Here is a 17073-nt window from a genome sequence, read left to right as displayed (position 1 = left end):
TAATATGGCATGTAATCGGAAAGGCGAGTTGAGATCGTGGAAGTTCGTCAATTTCCGAACATCACGACTTTTGCAGACGAGTATCTCAGGTAGACTGGGTGCTAGTATCTCTTGGTTTCCCACGTTACCGCGCGTTACCGGGAAACAGGCGGAAAATAGGAAATTCTCAAGTGTTGTTTTCGTGGTTTTCCGGTTGCAACAAGCGAAAGCGTTTTGAGGCTAAATTCTTTTTGAAAATCAGCTTACGACGATGGGAATCGACCTCGAGAGGTTTCCTGAAGTTAATCCAGAGCTCATATGCTCCATTTGTGCTGGCGTTTTGGAGGATCCTGTTGAATCACCTTGTCGCCATGTTTTCTGTTCTCCATGCATTTCAAGATGGTTGGACTCAAATCATTCTTGTCCAAACTGCAGAAAGAAAGTACGGTCCAGAGACCTGAAGCCTGCTCTGCCACTCCTTAAAAACATCATCAGCAAGCTCAAAATTCGTTGCGATTTCGTTCAACATGGTTGCACTGAAACAGTGGAACTGGAACGACTTGGGGCTCACACCAACCTTTGCCCGTTTGCTCCTATGACCTGCGAGAACGAGGGATGTGAAATAACTTTTCCAAGGAGAAGCAAAGCTGATCATGAAGCGGAGTGTCCAGAAAGAGTAATATCTTGTTCTTCAACCTGTACTCAAGGCTGTGGATTGCAACTGCGACTCGCTGAACTTCCAGGCCATAACTGCGTGAAAAGTTTGAAATTGCGAGTCGAAGGTGAGTGAGCTAAAATAACATAGATAGTACACAAGCTAACATTAACCACAAGTAAGAGAACTTAAATTTACTTTGCAAAATGAGCTTACTTAGTAGATTTAATTTCCTGAGAAGATTTACGTGACCCTTATTCCACCTTTTGTGAAGATACATGTACAACTAAGGTTAAGCTTATAAGCTTATTTGCAGTGTACGTACTGTGTTTATGTAAGCACATTTCATTACATAAAGGACAAAGGTTAATGCGAATAACTGTATTCTGTTCATATATCTCGATATTAATCTGTACCGTCTTGAGACTGAAACTACTGTACGTAAACGTGTACAGAGTGCGGATTGTAAATACCAAAAGTGGTAATTAACGTTAATACAAACATAAAGAAAACAATGCTTTTTCAATGTTCTGGGTTTTTCACGGTACTTCACAATTATTCCTGTTAAATGGTCTGTCAAAATCCTTGAACTAGGAGTGGCAATTTCCATCACTCTCTCATGTAGAAAATAATTTGTCAAAACATGTCCAAAAGATGTGAAAAATTAATCAAAAGCTTTGTCGACTGGAGACAGTACATCAATCTTAACTTTAATAATAGAGAATTAATTTGTAAGCTGATCAGTTATAGTAGGTGGTATGCCTATCTTAAATGAATGTGATTAGCTCTATTTACAGACTGGTATTTTCTTGATTCCATGATCATTTCATTTCTTGGCAGAGTTAGAACGGACAGTGTCTGACTACTCACAGAGGATGTCGACACTGGAAGAGGCAGTGAAAGAACTAAAGAAGCATAAAGAAGGTGAAGAGTTGTATGCTGAATACTCACAGAGAAGTGGACTTTCCGATGCCATAGCGCATGCTGAAGCAAATAGACAGCAGGATGTTGACTCTGGTTTAATATCATTACTGTCAGAAGACGAGGAAAGTGATTCTCGTTCATCTTCTCCCACAGTTGGTCTTGGTGGGACAACTTCTACGCACACCAATACCTTGACTACTCTTGAATGGGTAGATGAGTTAATGACAGGACATAGAGAGTATCAGCGGCAACGCTCCTTACGCCGGTCGCCGCCTCGTAGAGAACGGAGTCGTAGTAGATCTCCTCTAAGACAGAGTGCGAGTGAGGATGGCACATCTAGAAGAGACAGAGAAAGTTCACCATCTGAAAGCACATGTACAAGTCGAACTGCTCGTGCTCGTAGACCACGCAGGCCAATGCCATTTACTCCATCTTCACCAAGTGCTTCATCTACCAGCACCAACACTTGCGGAAACAGTGATTCTTCAGCAGTACAGTCAAGAGAAAGGAGGCATAGCGTGCCACCTGTTATTGACGATTCAAGTTCTGCAGATAGTCCTCGTATCACAGGGGAGATTCGGCACAATGTTACTGGAAATGAGGTCATGGAATTTGATAGGATTCCAGAGTATGCAGTTTTCTGGACTCCCCCTGGTTCTACGGAACCCTCATCATATTTTGGTGACCGTCGGGTTCATCAGTGGCTTCAGCGAGCCATAGGAGAGTCTCCCAGTGGCAGCAGCATCAATAGCAGTAGCAGCAGCAGCAACAGCAGCAGCAATAGCAGCTCGTCTCCTTCAACATCTTGTTAACAAACAGATTGACATAACACTTTTTATAATATTTATAATAATGTCCTAAATTATTTTCTCTCATATTCTTTCTTGCATAATCAGTATCACTTAAGAGATAGCTAAGTACTCTATGAATCAGCAGATCTTTGGGCCATACTGTTTTCCAGAAGATTTAGAAAAGAAACTATATTTATGTAATATTATAATAATTGTACCATTCATGACATTGTCTAAAAAGTATACATTCTTTAATTTTGTTTGAAAAACAGCTTTTGCGTCGCAGTTGAATCTCGGCTTTGGCACACTTTAAGTATTGGGATGGTGAATGGGTGGGAAAGGGGGATACTTTAAGGACAGCATCAACATGTCTCTGTCTGGGAGGTGTTCTGGTGTTGAAGTTGTACGACCAAGTCCACACTTAATAGCTTCCTCAGGAGGTGTTCACAGTTAGATTTGTGACTGTACAGTGGAACCCCCACTAGCATGGGGGTACAAGGTTCATCTGTACAGTCCAACTTCCCATAAGAGGGCAGCTTAGAGGTGGCATCTGAGTGTGCTCTTATGAGGGGTGACAAATGTGACAGGGGTGTCTAGGACAAAGGCATCCCTTCAATAGGGTACAAGGTTTGACTGTACAGTCCAACTTCCTGTAAGAGGGCAGCTTAGAAGTGGCATCTGAGTGTCCTCTTATGGGAGGTGACAGATATGACAGGGGTGTCTGGGACAAAGGCATCCCTTTATGGTGGTATAAGGTTTGACTGTACAGTCCAACTTCCTGTAAGAGGGCAGCTTAGAAGTGGCATCTGAGTGCCCTCTTATGGGAGGTGACAGATATGACAGGGGTGTCTGGGACAAAGGCATCCTGTTATGGGGGTGTAAGGTTTGACTGTACAGTCTAACTTCCTGTAAGAGGGCAGCTTAGAAGTGGCATCTGAGTGTCCTCTTATGGGAGGTGACAGATATGACAGGGGTGTCTGGGACAAAGGCATCCCTTTATGGTGGTATAAGGTTTGACTGTACAGTCCAACTTCCTGTAAGAGGGCAGCTTAGAAGTGGCATCTGAGTGTCCTCATATGGGAGGTGACAGATATGACAGGGGGTGTCTGGGACAGAGGCATCCCTTTATGGGGGTATAAGGTTTGACTGTACAGTCCAACTTCCTGTAAGAGGGCAGCTTAGAAGTGGCATCTGAGTGTCCTCTTATGGGAGGTGACAGATGTAGTGTTGCATTACCACTGTACAGTCCAACTTCCTGTAAGAGGGCAGCTTAGAAGTGGCATCTGAGTGTCCTCTTATGGGAGGTGACAGATATGACAGGGGTGTCTGGGACAAAGGCATCCCTTTATGGTGGTATAAGGTTTGACTGTACAGTCCAACTTCCTGTAAGAGGGCAGCTTAGAAGTGGCATCTGAGTGCCCTCTTATGGGAGGTGACAGATATGACAGGGGTGTCTGGGACAAAGGCATCCTGTTATGGGGGTGTAAGGTTTGACTGTACAGTCTAACTTCCTGTAAGAGGGCAGCTTAGAAGTGGCATCTGAGTGTCCTCTTATGGGAGGTGACAGATATGACAGGGGTGTCTGGGACAAAGGCATCCCTTTATGGTGGTATAAGGTTTGACTGTACAGTCCAACTTCCTGTAAGAGGGCAGCTTAGAAGTGGCATCTGAGTGTCCTCATATGGGAGGTGACAGATATGACAGGGGGTGTCTGGGACAGAGGCATCCCTTTATGGGGGTATAAGGTTTGACTGTACAGTCCAACTTCCTGTAAGAGGGCAGCTTAGAAGTGGCATCTGAGTGTCCTCTTATGGGAGGTGACAGATGTAGTGTTGCATTACCACTGTACAGTCCAACTTCCTGTAAGAGGGCAGCTTAGAAGTGGCATCTAAGTACCCTCTTATGGGAGGTGACAGATGTAGTGTTGCATTACCACTGTACAGTCGCACTTCCAATTGTGAACATCTCCTTGACGAGACAGTGAGCCATGGTCCTAGCCACACATCTTCAATACCAGAAGACCTCTTGGCAGGGGCACTTCGATGATGTTCCTGAGGTGTTTCTTCTTCTCTATCTTTCACTGTCCTCTTACAAAGAGTGTGCCAGAGTGGAGTGTAGGCTGCAATGTTTTTTCTTTCTTTCATTTGTTTGTTCTTTCTTTCTTTCTCTCTCTCTCTCTCTTTCTCCCTTTCTTTCTTTCGTTTCAATTTATAATAATAATGAAGTAAATATGACCCAAGAGATCATAGATAATAAAAAGATAATAGAAGAAAATTCAGAGCCTATTGAGTTATTCAAGATTTGAGCCTCTTCAAGGTCTGTGTGAAACTCTAAGGATGGGTACTTTCCAGCAAGTTTGCTGCAGGCGAGCAGCATTCCTCTGGAAACTTTTACCATATTTCACACCAAAAGATGTGGGAATTTTGCTAACCCTTTTTTCAGAAATTGACACAAATAAACAGTTTACACACTATTCAGACCAGACTCTATGGTGCTTCCAAAGAAATAAATAATGGTGATGGTAGTTGTAGATGATGATACAGACAGTAGTTGCTGATCAAGACACGTGTTACATATGAACCTAGCAAATGGCCTAGCTCACTAGGCCGGGGGGGGGGGGGGCACTCAGAGAAAAATTGGGTGGGGGTGTGTGGCCCGCTTCTCAAAAACCTTACCCTATCTATGACCAAAATCTGCGATTTTCAATACCCTATTTATGACCAGACCTTAAACCAATACCTGGTTCCGTGACCTGCCTTATACTTGGTTTTGTTGTTCAGACCGATGTTAAAGGCATTGTGAAGGGCTTTTGTTGATCAGTCTTATTGATAATGATGAGAAAGTAGCTTCTTCTAAAAATGATGCCCATTTCAAGACTAGAGTGCAATAACCAGACCTAGAAGCATATCACCTCATCGAGGTGATATGCTTCTGCCAGACCCTTTTAATGATCAAAATGACTAAAAATTGATACCCTATTTATGACCAAAATGGGTGAAAAACCATACCCTTTGGAGCCACGCATACCTATATAGGCCATATAACAGAGTACCCCCCGGGCTCACTAAGTCTCCCTGTATCTTTAATGTTAGTTATCACAGAGTGCCCAACAGTATCTGGGAGGTCATGGGTTCTAATCTTGTCAGGGACTCCACCCTTTTCTTTCTCACGCAAGCAACAAATGAACTGACATTTCATCTTCATCAATGATGATGGCAGTTTCGTCTAAGTATCGTACTTAATTGCGGGCCAGAGTGCACAGACCATACCCTATTTTTGTGAAGAATCAAAAGCTATTTAAAGCTCATTAACCATGCCCTTGGAAGTTAAACATAACGTATTTGTCACTAATGTACCCTGTGGTTTGAGCAGTTGTTCCTGAAAATATTCTAAATGCAGCTCTACAAAAGAGCTTTTCGGCCACCATTGTTTAGTTCTGATTGCAGGTTTTTTTCGGTGCTGTTTCTCAATCTGTGTATCTCAAGAGTTGCATCCTTTGTTCGCTCACATACATTCCCCTTTCACAACGCCTCTGTGATTTTAACCCGGGAAAAATTCCATACTGAGTGACGTACGCTACAATTAAAAAAAACAAAACAAAACAAAACAAATATGTGTGTGGTATCTGCTGTCCGTGGCTGTGCTTAGACTGAATTTTTGCGCTAAAGTAACGGTCAATCAGATGGCTTATATTCACTAGTATGGAACCTGCAGAACAGGCGGATTAGTGGGGCAGAGCGCAAAACGCAAAATTCCATACTGAGTGACGTACGCTACAATTAAAAAAAACAAAACAAAACAAAACAAATATGTGTGTGGTATCTGCCGTCCGTGGCTGTGCTTAGACTGAATTTTTGCGATAAAGTAACGGTCAATCAGATGGCTTATATTCACTAGTATGGAACCTGCAGAACAGGCGGATTAGTGGGGTAGAGCGCAAAACGCAACACACTGTTCTAGAGGCTACTCTTGAGCGGAAAGCCGTAGTACCGACACTACAGCGTCTGGTGTTATCTCTATACCAGCAATGTTGGCTTTTAGAATGAAAAAACCCTGAGTCACATTTGGGCCAACAAGTTCAAATTGATGCCAGAGCTTATCCTTGCTTTCGTAGCAAGAAAGAACACTGATTATTGCCACGCCCTCGGGCTGCATTCTAATCCATATTAGGTAACCCCCACCCCCAGTGATTTTCAAGGTTTCCTTAAGTTAGAGGGGTATTGTGAGAGTACAGTGTCTTGGATATTGAAACCCGCAGGACACCTCACCTCCATTATATATCAAACAATAACATTATGAGCTCAAGATTTCTATCGCATGATAGTTGACATGGGCGCAGCCCGGGTCAACCATCACGCATAGAAATCGGGGGCGAATAATCTAATTAATTTAGTATAAATCTACTAGTCGTTCAAAATTTCATCTAAATCCTCTTCACAGACATCGCGAAAACGTTGAGAGAGGGGGGCCGTCATTTTGTTAACAAGCACACACTGCTAGCCTACTCACTATCTACAACAGAATAGATGGCAAGTAGCGCAGCCAATCAGCGAACGGCATGCGTGATAGAACGCTTAGATTTATACTAAAACTCGATAGAAACACAGTACATGTTTTCTATTTCTTAAATAGAAGAACAAGTAAACACACAGAGCTGCAAAGTTTGGTTTATTATAAGAAAAAAAATACATGCATCTGTTCGTATAATGTATACTAATATGATTCATGATTCATGATTCATGATAAATTGGCTTCCTGCAATCCGAAAAGTTGAAAAGATCTAACATTGTTAATTAAAAATGTTTGTCAGTCATTTTCTTATTTTAACCATCACTCCTTTCCAACACGGCCACAATTTTATGGCCTAAAAGGTGTATTAACAGCATTCCAGAGAGTTAGAAATTATTAGAGTTAAAATTAGAGTTAGAAATTACACTTTTCATTTGAAGTGATTGTCAAATGTTTGAGGAGGATTATTCATGTTAATATGTAAGTCTCTTTTCTAGTTGTTTAACGGTTTTCTCCAGAAGTAGAATAATTATCGTTGATCAAATTGCTCATTAATCTGCTTGTGATTTTAATGAGGTTCTTGCTATCTGTTCAAGATGGAACAGTAATATTGGAACAATGCTGTCCAGTACAGACAAGCCCTTGTAGGTGGCTTTGATGCCCCTGAAATAGATAAAGAAAAAATGCATCCATATAACACAGAATCATACAAACTTAAACGTGGGAGGTGCGGTGGCCTCATGGTTAGTGCGCTCCTCTCCAGAGTGAGCGGTCTGGGTTCGAGCCCTGGCCGGGGACATTCTTTTGTGTTCTTGGGCAAGACACTTTACTCTCACAGTGCTACAGCAACAGGGACAACCTCCGGTGTGATGGGCCACTTGACTCGTATGCAGACTTTCCCTTTTTTACAAACTAAAACGGAACTAAATGCCGAGTATTTTGATGATCAACAATGCTTTGGGTGGCAAAATTACCCGTCCTTACAGCTTAACCAATTACTTCAACCAAGTTTTAGAAAAACAACGCAGACAAATTTTGGTTGGAAGAAACCTCATCGAATAACAGAGTTTTTGAAAACAAATATCTTTTGCCCAATGTGAGCGCAGGTTTTACCTTAAGTTACTTTTTTCGTTTGTTTGCTGCTCTAAAGTAGTTATTAATAATGATTTTTCAAGCTAACCAACAAAATATTAAAAACAATATTCTACTTTAAAACAAACATTGACACCTGGTGACTAATGCCATCACTTTTAGTTATCTTCGTTTTTTTCACGGAATATTAGAAGTCAGAGGTTTCATGATTCATGAGTGAAACATGAACAATTTTAAGTGCCATGATACTTGCAAGTGGTATGACAATGCAATTAAGACACTTACTTTTCACTTAATAGCAGGAAGCCAGACTGTATGAGATCTTGAACATCCTTACTGTCTTTGAATGCATCATAAAGTGACATGTCAAGTGGGGACAAGCTCATCCACTTCTACACAAACAAAACCATTTTAATAAATTGACATCAGTTTTTTATGCCCCTGTCCTCTTATTGATGATAAATTGCATCATAAAATTGTCAAAGTGGCTGTGACATCAATTTGTTTTTTACAATAACAAGACCCCAAAATGGTCAAATGCTGGGAATAAATGAGGGGAAAAGATGCCGTAAACAAACATAAGTTAATTTTATTCAAAATGACGTGTCAATTAAGCTTTTCTCACTTTTTGATTGGCTACTTAAAAAGTACATAAAATCTCATTGGTTAAAAAGTTGACAGTTTGACAGCTGAAAGTTGAACTTGAAAGCTTGCATAAATTAAAATTTTATCCGTCTGTACTCTTATTGATGATAAAAATGAGCCAATCAGTGTGCGAGAAATTAGACAGTTATTGTGAAAACAATAATTGATTATCAGAAACAATTACGCAAATAATGTACTGTCCAGTAGCTTTCATTTGAATGGTCACACAACAGGGTTTCATCCCCAGACTAAAATGTTAGAACCACCTTACAAGACAGTTAAGCACAGAATAATGAACATTATTAAAACCTGGATCATTGGATGATGCAATTTGAGAGTTTTCATTGGCTTCGCCATCATGGGTTATGAGCCATTATACCATGCTCTACAAATATGGCTAGCGTATGCATGTTTTTTGGGGGCATTTTAATTTTTATTTTAGTCTCAAGTTTTCTATATTTTGAAGGCAATTTGAATAAAGAAATGATTCCACTTGTGCAGATTATTATGCACTTGCCAAATGGTTTCTTGTGCACTCTCAGATTTTCTAGATCTCACCTGCAACATATGGTACATTTTTCTTATACAACTAGGAAAACAATGCTCCATTTGAATAAACAGACAGCACCACATGAAAAACTTCATTTGAATGGTCATGCGCTAGAATTTACCTACCTGTAGTAAACTAAAAAAAAGTTTGAAAGTTGCCTAACACAGCATAATAAAATTTGGTTACAGTGGAACCTCAGTTTAAAAAATCTCTATATAACAAAGTCCTTGGCATAACAAACAATATCCTTCCTGCCAGTAATAGAAAAATATATGGAGAAGAACCTTTGATACAACGAAACCTCATTATAGAGAACATGTTTTGCCAGTCTTTGCCTTCACTGTATCAAGGTTCCACTTTACTTTCTGGTGACTGTCATAACATTATTACCAATACCTTGTTACTAAGACCATCTGCCGTCCTGAGACTAAGCATGAAAACCTCTTCTAATCTGTGACAAATCAAGGAAAAAGTAATGATTACTGATTAATGATTACTTTTATCATGAGCCCCTGGCTCGGGAGACTTGGGCAACCACTCCCCGTGTTCTTGACGTAAAATAAATTACCTTACCTTACCTTACCTTACCTTACAAGAGACAATGATCATAATTCAACACTGATTTTAATTTTCATAAAATATTATTGATAGATTTAGCTCTAACCTAGGACTTTTTTTTAGGCTAAACACAACCAAGAAAATGTATGGACATTTTGCTAGGGTGCAAACTGTATATTTATATTTTCATGAATTATTGGAGTGTAAAAGAAAATATTTCTTTTAATAATTTTAACTTACATTACAAATTTTGTTTGTGTTATCTGTGTTCTGGTTGCGTGGCCTCTTGTTTCAACCTAGAAATGAAAGACAGACAGTAGTTGATGGGAAGTATTATTTATGGATAAATGAGCAGCTAATCATTTTCAGCAGTTGTCCACAAAATTTCAGTTAAATCTGGTCAAGCATTACCCACCCATGACCAGATTTATTTAAGAGACACAAGACAAAGTGAAACACAAAAGAATCACAAGAAAATCCGAGAAGATTTGCTTGCCCAAAAAGTTGTAAAGGTTTGAAGCCCTGCACTTGTTTTAATCATCTCCTAAATTTAAAAAAAAAACTAAAAAACATCAACAACAAAAATTATACATCACACTGCGCACTTCCAGAATATATCCATACTCCCCCAACAGAAGGGATTGGAATTTCCTGGGGGTGGGAGTGGGGGTTTCAGCAAGACCAAGAAATTTAAAGAAATTTGTATGAAGCCTAATTGGAATTTCCTGAGGGGTGAGGGGTTCTAAGAAAAAATTCCTTTCACAGGGGAGATATGGATATTTTCTGGAACTATACATTGCCTTATATGATGACCACTGCATTAACAACTAACTACATGTAACTAATTATTTTTAAGCATTATAAATTAGACATTTGCCTCTTTCATCCATTGGTTTGGTTCTAGTGTCTGCACTCTTGCTTGTCGTGTTTCACTTCCACTTCCATAAGGAACAAATCTGTTAATTAACAGAAGGGAATCATTACTGACAATACGTGAATGGGTGCCTGGAAAAAAGCCCTAAGTGACTACTGATAAATTTCCAGATTGCCTTTATGAGAGTTTGGCATTACATCAACAGTCACTTACAACAGGTCTTTATTCTGCACAGTACCCCTTCAAGTGATGTATATTCAGTTTGCTCATACACCATAAAGTTGAAGTCTTTCAAGCCCTTCTAACAGCATTTGAAATCTGTAAATTAAATCAAGCGGCTACAGCTGTAGTTCAGAGTAGTACCTCTAACTTGTGTAAGGTGTATTGATTCTTTCTTGCAATATTTGTCTTTTTCCTGCTAACCTGTCACACCAAAGGTTCCAGTGTTTGAGAAGGACGTAGTGCTGAACATTGTGAGTTGACTTTTTGCTCAAACTGACATTTAATTATATATTACCTGCCATGGGCCCCTGGCCCCACTCCAATGTACTGAGTGCCATTCCAGTAAGACAGGTTATGCCTACTCTCTGCACCCTGGAAAAATAGACAACAAGTCAAAGCAACAGAAGATTAATAAAACAATATTGCAGGTACATCATTAAATCACTTAATAATTAATAACATCATTTTATTGTAGGCTGTTCTAAAGGACATTATTATAATTTAAGTGATAAACTCAATATAAATAAATGACAACAAAGCAAACAAAGGAACAAGGTTGATTAGATTGAGACATGAGAAGAAAAAAAAATCATTAAATATATCTTACTGGTCTTGCAAAGTTTGCCACTTCATATCTGTGGAATCCATTTGCAATCAAAGTCTAGTGAAGAGAAAAGAAACAATATAATGTATCCTTATTTTGTAAATGCACTTCAATGGAGCATGTCAACAATAAACAACCTTCAGCTAAAAGACTTTTGTTCATTATTGTGTTTCTCTGTTGGCACTGACCAACAAGCAAAGATACAACACTGACTAGTCAGGAATTTAATTAACAGGTCATCTTTATTCATCGTAAGAATGTGTACATGCACTGTGCACAGAGCAATGGATCACATGTACTTAACTAAAGGCAGATCCACGGTCAAGTATGGATTGATACCCTTGATTGATACCCTCAATCAACATCTTGATCAGTACTCAGTGAACATCCCAATCGATACTTGGTTGACTCGGATATCGATCAACACTCAACCACGGATGCCTTTTGTACACATGATGTGAGCAATTCACTGAAAGAGGGATCAAGCTGAGAAAGAAATGGAGGACGGTGTACTTCGTTTTTTTTTAAGTCTGATGTCCAGGATTTCTTTACCTCTACAGCCAACTGGTACATTTCAGCTACAACATCAGGATTAGGAAGTGGCTGCCACAAACAAACAAATAAACAAAATAAACTACTTCCAGTGATGCGATCGCTGATAGACATTTTCTATAAGATTTTTGTAATCTGATACGTTTTGCTGTTTCTAAATTTTTGGTGGCTTTTGTCCACCTTCGTTAGAGAATGTGCAGATTGCAATGCTGATGAAGGCCCCAAGGACAGATTGAGAAGCCACTGAAAATTCAGGAAAGGAAAAACAGATCAGATTACAAGAATCTTAAAAAAATAAATAAACTGTGCATGGATTAAACTACAACAAACAAACAGAGTGTTCTCTAAATAAATACATGCATACATTTACATTTCAGCTAAAACAGAAAAAAAAAAAAAAAGAATTGCAAACAGTTCAATAAAACATTTCTGAAACATATAAAAAGTAAAAAATAAAATAGCCAAAGATACAGTTATTAGTTTTTGTAATAATTATTTTGTTATTATCCGCTTACCAATTTTCCTGATTTGACACTCTTAAAAAGTGGTGTACCTCTCTCAAGAGTCAGCTGATATAATGAAATATGATCATCGCACACAGATAACGCCTGACAGACAAGATCAAATATAATTCACAAGTAGTCTTCAGTAATATTCACAGGAACTTTAATTTTGATATTCAATCATCATTATGACACTTAATTACTTATCAGATTTTTTTTCTGACTTACATGGGACAGCTCCTTGTTCCAGTCATCTAGTGTTTGGTGTGGTTGCCCAAACATTAGGTCAATTGAAACTTTCCCAGGGAATATGGATCTTGCAGTCTGTAATGCTCTACAAAATCAACATTCATTCTAATTTACAAAGTGGCTCAAGATTGCCCAAGCTGATTATACAAGGTTCACTGGATTAAAAGTCATCATCACAAGATTGAAAATGAACTCACTGCAGTGAATCTTTAATGGTGTTATCTCTCCCCAATACAGTCAAATCTCTCGCACTGAAGGCCTACCAAAAAAAGTATTTACCAGTACTGGAGAAAATATAATAAACTTCCTTGAGAACTTATTTGAATGTTACAGCGTAACATAAACAAGTCTATTAATCAAATATCTATAAACATTTTATAATATAAAAGAGAACATTAACCTGGACTCCGAGTGAAAGCCGATTGATCCCAGCTGTATAGAAATGTCTAAACGAACAGTAAACAAATAATGTACATTATTCATAGAGTTTAAAGTAAACATAAATAAGTTTGTTTTCTCAGACCTGACATGATGCACTCCAGGCAAGGCTCACCATATTCAGGGGTTTCAATAAGGTTTGTACCAGGTGGAGCATCATGATGTGAGGCATATGCCAGGTGGATTTTAATACTTGTAATTTTGACACATTTCAGATAGGCTTTCATGCAGAACATTTATTTTCACAATCAATGGGCAAATTTGCTTTGCATTTTGAAAATACAAGGGCAATAACACGCACTATTAAGCAAAATCCTGGTTTCTTTTCCTTAGAATAAGCTCGACTTTTTAGTGGACTGTTAGACACATAAAAATAACATGAGACAGCAACAATACTATGTAAAATATTGATGAAGCAGCCTGGCAAAGTTCTGTTCACAGCGGGTCAATTTGCCTGGGGGCCGGCCCTTAATGAAACCCCTGCCACATTTCTATAAATTACAAACTACATTGTACAATCGAACCTCCACTTGTAACCAACTCTCATAAGCTACATGTACCACCCCTTCTCAATGACCAGTTTTCTGAAATGCCAAAAGTTTCATAGTCAAATCAAGTGTGCTATATTCGGAAACTCTTGTAAGCGGCCCCTTGAAACCACCTTGAAATTTTCTCAGAAATTTTCTTTTGTTTTTAACCTCCTGTAAGCGGCCACTTGACAGCTAATAGAGAGGAAATTGATAAGGTGTTGTAACATTATCACACTTGGGACATTCAAGAGACAGAAATTTATCAGTGGAAAGTACTGGAATTTTTTTCTCGAAATTGACTTTTCACATGAATAACACAGTTAAAAATTTAAAGAAAAAATGCATATACACTGTATCAGTCTTAAAAGAGATGACCTTATTAAAAGTGGTATAATTACAGAAAATTAGAAATGATATCCCTATGCAGTTAATTACCACATGCTAATGTCTATGAGGCAGAATTTTGACCCAATATGGTCCAAGGTCTTGCATACGTAAACGACCACCTCCATTATAAGCGAGCACTCAGGCTTGACATTTTGGTTGGTCGCTTATGGGAGGTTTCACTGTAGACTTAAGTGGTAAGGAAGAAACTTGTACATCCAAAAACCCAGGATATGTTTTGTTTGCCTTTCGGCAAGTGGAAGTATGAGTTCTAGGTAGTCTAGTCAGTGGGGAAGTAGATAAAGAACTCTCTTCAAGTCTTGACCTCCTCTCAACTTTCAAGATATATAAATGTCCAGTAATCCTATTTAAATTTAAAATATTTAAAAGCTCTGCAGACTAACAAATAAGCAAATTGTGAGGTGCAGTCTCCAATACTGAATTTTGTGCTCCAAATGACTGACTTGTAATTGGAACAAGTGCAGCACATGTTTACAGGGTTTTCAATAAGTTTTGAAATAGCCATCTGAGCCAACTAAAGTAGGTGGCAAACTGATGATTTTTTTTAATAATTTGAGTGAAAATACAGACAAAGTAGGCGACAGTAAGAGGTAAATTCTGACAAAGTAGGCAGCGATTTTTAGTGGTTGCCAGCTTCCAATGAAACCCTGTGTTTACTATACAAACTTGCTATATATTAGTCCTACCTGAGGTTGTCAGTTTCAGCTGAGGTGGGATTAGCCTCAAGCGTCACTTCGGCTTCATTTGACAAATGGCAAATCCTAGCTGCAGTTTCCAGCACTGAGGAGATTGTCAAAGGCTCTGCTAGACTGGGTGTACCTACATGTAGTAAGCATAACACACCATAATATTTATTAAATATGATTCAGTACTCATATCTGTTCATAGATCAATTTTAAATAATTAGAAAATAGCCCAAAGAAAATATTCTGGCCTTGTTTGTCAAAGGCTGCCCAAAACATTCCAATGTTAAACTTTAACATGGTATAAAAAGAAAACAAAGCGATCTTTGAGAAATCAGAAACACTTTTGAAAGGCAATGTGTAACAAATCAATTTCGATATTAATCACATTGCTGTGATAATCGAGGTGTGTAACCAAACTTGATAAAGGTAAAAGGGTAAAAATTGCTTTGTAGTGCAAAATTTCTGTTAAACCTTTTATATTTTCAAACAAATAAAAAAGACATCTTCCTATTCCTTATAAATTAACAAGCTTAAAGAAAATGTATACTTTATTGGGGGTTATTTTCAAAGCCTCCGCACAAAAACACGCTGACGTAAGATGGTCAATTGAGGTATACTGATACCTTAAATTAAAATTAATGTTGAAAACAGCATCACTATCTAATATTAATAACAGTTCATATTATTTCATAGTTCTGGTGGCTCACATTTGATAGTTCAATATATAACACTACATTTCTATGCAAAAATATATTTACATTTAGTTTACTGCGGAACCACTCATCTGTGGCTTGTGGTTCCACAGCCAATTTGACAATGTTATGACACAATTTATCATCAATAAGAGGACAAACAGATAAAAAACTGATGCCAATTTGTTAAGTTTCAATTTATTGTACATATACTTTTCTGATCTAACCTCCACCAAAGTAAACTGAGGAAATCCTTTTCACACCAGACAAATGTAACAGGGTTTCTGTTTCTGTCACAAGGCATTTCCGCATACGCTGATGGTTCACATTGTTACTAGAGGCAGAGATAAGACAGAAACAAACAAAGCATTAGTCAAACAAAATCTGTTTAACATGCTGTTGTTCTTTGTACTCATACATATCAGGACCTCTCTACAATGGCTGCCTACAATCATGGACAAATTTGCACTTGGGGCGCTTTTTCACATGCGTTAAACAATCACGGGAAAATGCAACTATAGTTGCCCAGCCTCCACCCCACCTACAATTTTGAACCATGTACCCATAACTTCTCTTGAGTTTCAACATTATATTGGGAGGGGAGGGAGAACAACAGTGCATTTTTAAGAGGGTAGCAGTGATTTTTTCAAACTTAGGATGTAAAACACAGATATTGAATTTGTTGCATTACATCAGTGTCCCGTGGACTTTTGTCCACCACTGTAGGTAGACAATAAACTCAGGTGACTCCTGTAGAGTGCTTAGACACAGACAGAAGTGGATCAGAACACTGGATAGAGATGCAGTAGAGTGTTAAGTTTGTTGTTCTGCATGTATGAAATGAAGAGCCACTCAATCTGTGAATATGCCACACTGACTACTCATCCAGTAAATTAATAGACCCTATTTATAAATGACTGACAGTCAAAAATTATTTTGTAATTATAAAAATTAGCCCAACTAACCTTGTTTTTGAGTTGATAATTCAAAAGAATTTTTATTCTCAAGCGAGGTTTGTTGGGCTCATTTAAATGCATACAAAAGAATTTTAAATTGGCAGCCATTTATGAATAGGGTCTATTAATTGAAATAGTTTATTTTGTCTGCACATACCTTAAATATTTGTTAAAATTGCAAAATGTACAGATCTGCCTGCAGAATGGCCACTACAAATAAAGAGAAACGATAATAAAATAGCTACCATTAATTAAGCTTATTTGTACTGTGTGGAGACAAATTACTGTAGTACCGTGTAGTACTAATGTGTCTAATGTGGTAAGTACGGTAGCGAACGTTTTGCAGAGATTTATTAAAATCTAAGCTTAAATTCAGCTTTACGACCATACGCCTTTCGAAATACTTACATGAACATACAATGTAGCTTCATCGTTCTCACTGCAGCTATGATCTCTATGATCTCTTGGATTGGAAAGAAATCGGATTGTGTTTATTAAACAATATCGACGCGTTGTACTAGTATCACCTATTTTTGAAAGCAACCGGGATGTGAGTAGTTTGCATCTTGACGTGACGCTCATTGGGTTCGATCTCAAGCCTTTTTCATGATATAATCTGGAAGTTATGATCGCAAGCTTGGTCTGCCAAAGTCTGCCGC

General features: G+C 38.4%; 2 protein-coding genes across 2 annotated transcripts; one reads left to right on the top strand and one right to left on the bottom strand.

Annotated features, from left to right (window-relative positions):
• The first annotated feature begins 59 nt into the window (after nt 1-59).
• Nucleotides 60-3599, top strand: LOC145489060 (uncharacterized). The gene is made up of 2 exons (XM_081467962.1): nt 60-761; nt 1475-3599. The coding sequence occupies exons 1-2, from the start codon at nt 251-253 to the stop codon at nt 2368-2370; spliced, it is 1407 nt and encodes a 468-aa protein (XP_081324088.1). The 5' UTR covers nt 60-250; the 3' UTR covers nt 2371-3599.
• Nucleotides 3600-4965: 1366 nt separating this feature from the next.
• Nucleotides 4966-16999, bottom strand: LOC145489061 (radical S-adenosyl methionine domain-containing protein 1, mitochondrial-like). The gene is made up of 16 exons (XM_081467963.1): nt 16823-16999; nt 16572-16624; nt 15686-15792; nt 14767-14899; nt 13108-13153; nt 12905-12966; nt 12687-12792; nt 12471-12563; nt 11956-12006; nt 11407-11460; nt 11095-11171; nt 10581-10659; nt 9944-9999; nt 9542-9596; nt 8236-8342; nt 4966-7521 (listed from the first exon to the last, which is right to left on the bottom strand). Exons 1-16 carry the CDS (start codon nt 16994-16996, stop codon nt 7410-7412), a joined length of 1365 nt encoding a protein of 454 aa, XP_081324089.1. The 5' UTR covers nt 16997-16999; the 3' UTR covers nt 4966-7409.
• Between the last annotated feature and the right edge of the window lie 74 nt (nt 17000-17073).

Source organism: Orbicella franksi, chromosome 6 (assembly GCF_964199315.1).
Source record: "Orbicella franksi chromosome 6, jaOrbFran1.1, whole genome shotgun sequence".
Classification (NCBI taxonomy): domain Eukaryota; kingdom Metazoa; phylum Cnidaria; class Anthozoa; order Scleractinia; family Merulinidae; genus Orbicella; species Orbicella franksi.
The sequence above is the reverse complement of the archived record's forward strand: the minus strand, read 5'-3'. Positions and strand labels throughout refer to the sequence as shown.

What these genes read in the sequence shown, in the direction of transcription:
- LOC145489060 (XM_081467962.1), top strand. Translation starts at nt 251, where the DNA reads ATGGGAATCGACCTCGAGAGGTTTCCTGAAGTTAATCCAGAGCTCATA. An exon ending in TTTGAAATTGCGAGTCGAAG is followed by an intron (nt 762 to 1,474) that starts GTGAGTGAGCTA and finishes ATTTCTTGGCAG; the next exon opens with AGTTAGAACGGACAGTGTCT.
- LOC145489061 (XM_081467963.1), bottom strand. Translation starts at nt 16,996, where the DNA reads ATGAGCGTCACGTCAAGATGCAAACTACTCACATCCCGGTTGCTTTCA. An exon ending in AAGCTACATTGTATGTTCAT is followed by an intron (nt 16,625 to 16,822) that starts GTAAGTATTTCG and finishes CTTTATTTGTAG; the next exon opens with TGGCCATTCTGCAGGCAGAT. An exon ending in GTGTCAAATCAGGAAAATTG is followed by an intron (nt 12,007 to 12,470) that starts GTAAGCGGATAA and finishes TGTTTGTGGCAG; the next exon opens with CCACTTCCTAATCCTGATGT.